Source organism: Scylla paramamosain, chromosome 1, assembly GCF_035594125.1.
Source record: "Scylla paramamosain isolate STU-SP2022 chromosome 1, ASM3559412v1, whole genome shotgun sequence".
In the NCBI taxonomy this organism is placed as follows: Eukaryota; Metazoa; Arthropoda; class Malacostraca; order Decapoda; family Portunidae; genus Scylla; species Scylla paramamosain.
Genome location: NC_087151.1, coordinates 34,138,235 through 34,147,793, shown reverse-complemented (window position 1 = coordinate 34,147,793; position 9,559 = coordinate 34,138,235). Strand labels below are relative to the sequence as shown.

Genomic DNA, 9,559 nt, shown 5'->3' with positions numbered 1-9,559 from the left:
CAACAACAAACCTATCAATCAGTCCATTAAAGTTCAGTATATTTATTTATTTTCATTTTTTTCGAAGGCGCACATGTTATTTTCTGTTTTCTACTCAGCATTATTATTATTATTATTATTATTATTATTATTATTATTATTGTTATTATCATTATCATTATATGCTTTGTTGTTATTTTCGGCATTATCATTATCATCGTTTATTTATTATTTTCATATAGATTCTTGTGAACAAATTTCATTGTGAACGTAGTCCCATTCTACGACCATCCAATGAATGAGCAAGTCACAGGTGACCAATAAGCGAGTGGTTCACAAGAGCATCAGGAATGTGTCAACATTGAGTCAGCTGACCGCCAGCGTACCAGCAGTATTAACCTGTGCGCGCCCCTGAGGAGCCTGGCCGCAGGGCCACTGTCTGGGTTGTGTTGCCGCCATGCAGGCCTTCCACACCCAGCTGGCGGTGGGCACGTACGCCCTGGTCGCCTGGTTTAGCCTTTACCTGTTGATCGCAGAAGCACTGCGCATGTGGACAAGGACCAGTAGTTTATCCCCCGCCCACCGCGCCCACATTGCCGAGAGCTTTGTGTCGGGTGTGCAGGGGGTTGCCTGTAGTGTGGTGGGTGTGATGACAGTCATTGCTTGCTGGCATGATGTTATGCGGGACAAATACCCACTGGCTTTGTACTATTCGTCAATCGGAACAGCCTACTTCATTTATGATTTGTGGGCTATGTTCAGAAGCCACAGTGCCAGGTCCGAATGTGACTCGGTGGGTGCCTTACTCCTCTCTTACGTGAAGAAGGATCTACTGATGATTGTACATCATCTCACAATAGTGTGTGTGCTCTTCCCAGCAGTTGTTTACCACTCGCCCATGGGACACTTCTTCATAGGATGCTTCTTCTGCACTGAACTCTCAACCCCCTTTGTCAATGCTCGTGTTATTCTCAGTCGCCTGGGATTGAAAAATTCTACAATATATATGGTCAATGGCATTTTGATGATGATAGTGTTCTCCATGTGCCGTGTTGCTATGTTCCCTGTCATGTATGCTGTGTATTTGAGCCAGCAGACGAGAGCACCATCCCACATCCATGCTCTTGCTTCCATCCCCATCACCTGCCACCTCTCCTGTCTCCTTGTACTGGCACCACAGATATACTGGCTCAACATGATGGTAAAGGGAGCAGTGGCGGTCTTGAAAAGTACACCATCGCAGCTGAGCAAAGATTATTGATGAAAGTCATGTTGTAAGGAATTAAAATCTAGTCAACATAATATGTACTGGAATTCATTCTTGGTTCAGTTTTAACCAAGAATTTATGATATTGGTGTTTTCTTGTTGTTACTTTTCTTTTTCAATGTTTTGGTTATACCTGTTGGATTTTTCAGAGAAATACTATGTACATGCTAAGTTAAATTTCAGTTTTCAATATTGTTATGAATATTTATTTATTTATTTATTTTTTATCATTGAGTTTTGTAGTTTGAAGGAAAGACAAAGTGGGCTTCTAACAGGAAGGTTTAAGAAGTTCATTAAAATAATTAGGTATAAGACATATCAGCAATGGTTATATCAAAAGGCACTGATTCTATAATACTTTTGTCATCTAATAGACCTGATGCCATATTAGTTCATTGGGTCTTGTTCACAAATCATGTAACTTTGTGTAGCTACTTCTTTGGAAAATCAGAAGCCAGTAACAATCAAATGATTCCAAAAAGAATTAGCATTTACCAATGAATAATGATAGTTAATCTTGCTCTAGTGGTTCATAATTACCTATGTAATTGGCAGAATTAACTGAGTTGTAAACTGATATACAGATTACCCATTTACCATACATCAATATTAATCTTAAATATCTGCAATGAATAAAAATATTTATATACTGCATAAATACTACATAAATTTATTTATATTCTGCATAAATAGGCACTGCCTTTTAAAGTTCACTTATAACCACACTGTGGCACAATACAGAAGCTTTGTTTGGCAGTTTTTGACTTCCTTGGATAGTTCCCTAAGTGGCTGAAGATAGTGCCACAATTATAATTATGGTCATCATATATTATTTGCTACTTTTGCATTTGTTTCACAGTGATGGATATTTGTGATAACAGTATATTAAGAAAAATTGAGCAAGTCAATCATTCTCATAGACTTTAACTTTTCAAGTGCAATGTATACACAGTGTGGCCAAATGTACTTAAATGACAGGTGCCAATTTATAAATTACTCAAGGAATGCCTTGTAGTTTAGTTAGCTTAGTATTCTCAGCTGGTCTTTCATAGGGATTAATCGTCCTGTGTTCATAATTATTGTAAGTAAACAGACTTTCAACAAAATTATATATATATATATATATATATATATATATATATATATATATATATATATATATATATATATATATATATATATATATATATATATATATATATATATATATATATATATATATATATATATATATATATATATATATATGTGTGTGTGTGTGTGTGTGTGTGTGTGAATGAATTAATGCTATCAGATGAAGTGAAAGAGAAATAGATCATGGAGATCACTGAAAGGATGATTGTCCCAAGGTACATTTCAAAATCTCGTGTGACAGGACCAAAAATGTTATTTGTTCAAAGGTCACAATCAACACTGAATTGTAGGACAATGTAGATCTTCTATTAACTATGTATTTATTGATATCTGTGTGTGATTGTAGTTATGAAATTAAAATTTTCATCTTGATTATATATGTTCTGTTGATGTGCACTTCTGTTAAGGATATTTCACCTAAATATGTTCATTAATCCTTATAACTATTTACTCACTTGCAACAGCTTGCATTCTTTATGGAACTTTAAGTTTCAACAGTGAAAAAAAGTTGCCTTTTGTTTGTGAAATTAACTTGCATTCTTTGTAAAAGCAACAGGAGGATAGGCAATAAACAGCTATGTATGGGTAGAAGTATGTAGTGGTAGTGGTAACAGTTTTAGCCAAGGCTTGAATAAGAGTTATGGCATCTGTTTTGATGTCTAGACTCTGGTTATTCAGGAGTGTTAAGTGATTCCCTTTCATAGTGGTGTTTGTGGCTGGTCTGCTCCTTGTGTACATACACCACTGATTCTGTATTGAAACCAACCATTGATAATCCATTGAAACCATTAACCTCCAGTTCTGTTTATCAGCATTTACTGAGAGCAGATACTGAAAGCTATTAATGCTTTCATAGCCGGCTTTTTATTTCTTGGTAGCTTTCTTGTTTGTTATGGTATGACGATGACTGTGCCTTGATATATATATATATATATATATATATATATATATATATATATATATATATATATATATATATATATATATATATATATATATATATGTAATTCATATTATTTTCTATTAGGTGAAATGTTTTGACTATCCTTCCTCAACTCTGTGCCTTTCAAAATTATTCAGTTGACAGGCTTTGTTTATTTATGTGCATCACATTTATTATAAATACATTTTCCTAGTTGAACAAAATATACAATCCCATTCTGCTGATAAAAATGTTTATGTTACATTCACAAGTTGGTTACCTTAATATGTATTGTGGCCTGATGTTTAGGTCAGAGCATTCAATCCTTGTGAAGATTCACTAGAGTACAGTGGCCACTTTACATTCCTTTATTTTTTTTCTACCTATCTTTTAATTAATATGTTTATCCATTATGCAAATGTGAAGATAGTATTTTACTGGAGACACAAATTAAGTAATGTAAAAGAATTTACATCCAATTGGGATGATAAGCTGTATATTCATCTTACTGATGGTTCTGTAACCCTAGTACCTACTTATGTATGTGATTAGTAGTCTGGAATCAACAGTGCTCCTCTACATAAAGGTAGTAAAACTTTTTTTCATATTATTTTTATTTTTATTATAGATAAACTTAATGTTTTTGAAGAACAGTGGCCTTATTAATTAATTTGAAAATTATTTCTTGACAATAGTGTTATGTTAATCTTTTTTTTTTTTCAAGTATCCAGTGAATTTAATTTTTTTTTGTGTTTGAAATTACTGTTGCACTCGTTAATAAAAGTTGTCCTATATTGCTAAAGGGATCAACCAAGAGTGCCAATTTTAAGGGAATGCTTCCATATTTATGCACACTCCTGTAGAGATATGACACCAGGATTAGCATTATAATGTTTAAAGGAATTCTAACCAGTGAGAATCTTAGGATATTGTAATAGCTTAAGGAATTAGAAGTAATATATTGTAATAAGTAAAAAATTCTAACCAATTATATTTGAATTGATAAAGAAATTCTAATCACTAATAACTTTGGTAACTGTGAACAGCATCCCCCTCAGTGGAGGGCAGCAGCCAGACAGTACACCTAAAGATTACAGGACCTGTAGTTTTTTTTTTTTTTTTTTTTTTTTTTTTTTTTTTTTTTTTTTTTTTTTTTTTTTTTTTACAGGCTATCATACAAGCTTCATTGAAAGACATTTTGTGCCATACTTTGCTTTGCTTTGTGAATATGCTGAAAAATTTATCTAATTTAACTCCAAATATAACATAAGTATGTTATTTCTTGTGGAGCTCCTAGTGTAGACACACTGTGCATTGGGGAAATATTACTTATTACTCTGCACTGATGTGGTTTGTCCTCATGCTAAATCAGAGATTAAAAAAGAAAAAAGATCCAGAAATGCACATGTGTAACAACAAACTTAATCTCAGGATCATTGAAGAATGAATCTTCAAGAAAAATTTATATTTCCTATTATCAGTGTTTAAGATCTTTACTGCTTTGACTAGGCTGTATCAATAAAAATTTTGAATTACCATAAACTCATTTAAATTCTTATTGTATGCAATAATGCAGATTGAACTAATTAATTATTTCATAAGTATCCTAGCTTGAAGAAATTTTGTTATCTATTCCAGTGTTATTAAATATTTGATTCAGTAACAGGTGCTTAGGAAAGATTACCAGATTACATTATGTTATACCACATCAGCTGCTTCACCAAATTTTCATTTCCAGTAATTAACATGTATGCACAATTGTCATTGCTCACTTCATTGTTGCTCTGGAGGTTTGCATATTATTTCTCTTGTCACATGATTGCATAATAGGTTGCAGTATTAAGAATTAAGATAGTTACAGTATAGTAAGAGTATCTTAATGCATGTAAAGATTAGTGATAAAACAAGCTGTGAAGAGGCACAATACTGTATTACCTGACCAACAGATATGAATGAAGATTGAAGATCTAGTGTTCTGCTGTATGCCTCAGGATCATTGCCCTTGACCCAAAGTGTCTTCCCAAGATTTGATTTTGATAGGTCATGTTCAAGAAGATTCACTATGCAAAATGAGAGACAGAGAGAGAGAGAGAGAGAGAGAGAGAGTTTGTGTCTAATTATGAAACTAAAAACTTTGTATATTTTTTGTGTAACGTGGTTTTTTTGCTCCAAAGAAAGCACCGTTGTGCACCCGGGAAAACTAGGACACTCTACCTGAAACATTCTTTGGTTTAATGTGACTTTAAATGCTATGGAATTATGCAGTAATATAACTAGAGAAGAATTTTATCTTTTTTAATTTTTTGGTATTATAGCAAATGCAGATGTTGGAAAGCATACCTGATTAGGATTTATTCTCTCAGATTCATTTCTAGAGCAGCTCTTTGCATTACATCAACAAGCAAATTGTGGCTGTGCAATCATTGTTTTTGTGTGTTTTATAATTTTTTTGTTATGAATGAAGGAAAGCCCACAATCCTAAGCCCAGCTAGAACAAATTTTGATGTGTATGGGCGAATTGTGAGGCTCACCCTGGCAGGTCTGTCAGACCATTGCCTTGCTTATGAATGGCTGGCTTTATGGTGGCTTCTCAGGTCTTAATGTCTGTGAGCATTGGTGTTGAAAACTTGGCCTCAGCATGCAAGTTGTTGCTTGTGTTCACACCAAATACTGAAAATCTTCCATCCTGGCTGAAATTTATTTATGTATGCAGTTCTTTATCATTTATCTCACTGAAATATATTCTTTTCACATAAATTGTCTAAAGTAATTACTCCAAATTTTAGCTGGATGTTTCCAGCTCTCTGATAGTGCCTTTCTTGAACAGTGTTGTAGATATGTGCAGGTTCCTGAAAGCTAACATGTAATTTTATGTAATAATTTATTATAAGAACTTTTTTTGTTTTAAGTTGCTTTTTACATATTACATTTCATGAAGATGAGTATATAAAATCTTCATTGATATATTGCTTTGCCAAAATGGTGTTTTTGCCACCTTCATGTACTGAATATGAATATGAATTTACAGATTCAGAATTTTATACACATAATCATGTGTTATGTCAGTCACTTGCAACCTTCCTGGGACAGCATTTTTAATTCAGGCAAAATACATGGATTCTCATTTCTTAATTAGATTTTATTTTTCTTTCTTTCTTTCTTGCTTACCTATGTCTTATGTCAGTGCAGTGATGTCTCACGTTCTTGAATTAGAGTATTATAGGAGTCAGTGACTGCTCTGTTTTGTGTCATATCACTCCTGTGATACACATACCAAAGACTGAAGCTGTTTTTCACAGGACTTGCCATTAAAAGACATGATACTTTGAGTTAGGTGGAGCTGCATGATTAATTAGCCTAGGCAGCTTGCCATTACAATCACCTTCATCATCATCATCACCATCATCATCATCATCATCATCATCATTATCATCATCATCATCATCATCATCATCATCATCATCATCATCATGAGTATCATCATAATTTTTGCTGCCACCTGTGTCATTTTATGACTTATTTGCTCCCTTTGGAAGCCCATTGTGAAACTTGCTGCATTGAGGATGATCTTATCATGAACATCTTGTTCTTATTATTTAATTTTCTTTCCATCTCTCCATGAGTATTTCACACCTTATAATTTTATTGAACAGTCTGTCCATTTTCTGGTTATGAAAACATCTATAACATCTCAAGAGTCTCTCTCTCTCTCTCTCTCTCTCTCTCTCTCTCTCTCTCTCTCTCTCTCTCTCTCTCTCTCTCTCTCTCTCTCTCTCTCTCTCTCTCTCTCCCCAAAGATTTTATAAAGTTTATTCACCCATTTCTAACAACAAAATTTGTGCAGTTAAACCATCCATTTCCCCTTAGTTAGATACATATTACAAGAACAGGTGGTAGGAGTCTGCTTTCACACATCTGTATTTAGACTAACTTTACCCCATCATTTATCATGAGCTGCAACAAAAAATCAATATAGCCTTACAGTGTAGTTTAATCAATAAAGAATCCCAATGCTATCACAGCAGCTGAACTCTGACAAACTGGTTCTTAACTGTTACTGTGGTCTATTAATTCCTAGCCTGCAAATGGAGCCAAAGCTACTTTTGTAACCTCATACATTATTAGAAATTTAAGTGGCTCCTGTAATATCATCACTGGTTGGTCTGTGGTTCAGTTAGCCTGTCTCCCTCTCAAGCTAGACACTGGCTGCTCCACACTACAAGTTTTCTTCTTTCTTATCTCCCTTTTTAGTGCAATACTTACATGATTTCTTGATCAGTGGAAAGAAAAATGATAGTAGGTTATGAATTTCTTAAACTATAGTTTAAATTGACAAAGAAAAATTAAGATAATGCAAGCTTAAGCTATGGACTGATGTGATTTTTTTTATACCATACCACCATTTGCTTTATGCTTCTTTTTTCATGGCATTATCATGATATTGTAAATAACAATAATGGTATATGATAGAGGAAATTCTCCTGAATGTAGCTGTATTGTCAGATTTTAGGTAAAATGAAATGAAAGAATGGTAAGCATCTATTTATTTCAAGCTACTGGTGCAAGACAACAGTAGTTGTGTGCACATGTGCATCCTCATAATGCCTAGCCAGTGTTGTTAACTTGTGCTTACAGCTTGGGATAAAGTGTTGCTTACTACCACTCCTTTCTCTCCTATCTAACTAAAATCAGATAATGCCATTGCATTTAGGAAAGCTTTTTCTTATCACATGCCACTATTTTTTTTAAATATAATTGCAAAAAAAAAAATGGTATAAATGTTTTAATTCCATATGTGACAAATTTGTATTATTTTGATAATTCTTTGTCAATTTTAACTGTTTTAACATATTTGTAATTTACTATCATTCTTCTGTCCAGCAATCAAGAAACCAAGTACTATTGCACAAAAATGCAGATTGAGAAGAAAGGTAAAAATTGAAGTCTAGTGAAACCAACATCTCAGACAGGCGGACTCAGCCATGAACAAATCAGCAATGAGGTTACAAAAGTTGGTTAGATTCCAGTTGTAAACTAGGAATGATTGGACTATATTATCTTCACATCTTGTACTTCCCATTCCATTGTTCTGCTTCTGAATATCTTTAATGCATTTGAATACAATTATCCACTAGTTTATTGACATTTATGAGCCTTTTAACCAAAATATCTCCATTTAATGGTGTTGCTATGTGATCTGCAGTATTTCTGTTGGAGTATTTACTCATAATGAGCAATTTAATTTTGTATGTACAAGTACATATCATTATGAATTGCATAAAATGTCTTATCTCATTTGCAGCTTCCTCTTGCAGTAATGTTAGTTCCATATAGGATCCTCAGATGTGTAATGAATAATTTTCCTTTAGAGATGATCTTTTGATTATTCATATTCCTTCAGAACACACCATTTCATGTATTAGTCAGTATTTCCAGTGTGGGAAGTAATTCTGAGAGAAATATATATTATCTCTTAGTGCTTACTATGCATGTATTGTTGATAGTTATTGTGATATCATTGTGCATTACTTCTCACCCTGTATTTCACATATGTGAAGGGTATTGAATAATCCTACTTGAAAATTATATGATCTGATGTAATATCTTTAGCTCCATGTCTTAAGGAGAAATATTTTGAGATTTAGATTGCAAATTAAATGACACTTTTTTTTTTTTTATCTTGAATAAAGTTTTCTGCTGCACAGAATATCAGACTGAGCTAGTATTCAATTATATCTGAAATATGTAGATTGTCAATGAAAATTTACTGGGGTGATATTATATTGTCTTGAAATCTCTAAAGTTTATTGTATTTTTATAGACAATTGCTGCCATTTTTGTAAAGTATGTATTGGTGTTTATAATATAATTTATAATACTAAATGTTAAATCATGATTTTTCTTTTCCTTTTACATGTTAATTCTATTTTGAGAGCTAGATGTAATGGCAGATGTAGATCACTTTTAATCACTGGATAATGACTAGTCAAGCAAGGTGCTACTAGGGACTGAGGAAGTGTTTTTTAAGTGGCTAATGCAAAATTCACCATTGCCCAGGTACTTTATTTTCATCTGGATTAAAGTCAATTAAAGTACGTTGGAATGGGTGGCAAGGGCTTGAGGTAATCATGGGGGCAGTAGTTTGCATTTATTTCTTTTGTCGTTACTCTTCACTCCCATGAGGAGTGGACCAGCTTCTGTACCATATCCAACCATAAGTCAAGCACTGAGAGATTATCTATCATATCTACCCTTCT

General features: G+C 33.3%; 1 protein-coding gene across 1 annotated transcript; it reads left to right on the top strand.

Moving 5' to 3' along the window:
- The first annotated feature begins 215 nt into the window (after window positions 1-215).
- On the top strand, window positions 216-1,365 carry LOC135104460 (TLC domain-containing protein 3A-like). Its single transcript, XM_064011932.1, has one exon. It carries the CDS (start codon window positions 437-439, stop codon window positions 1,238-1,240), a length of 804 nt encoding a protein of 267 aa, XP_063868002.1. The 5' UTR covers window positions 216-436; the 3' UTR covers window positions 1,241-1,365.
- Window positions 1,366-9,559: the final 8,194 nt, after the last annotated feature.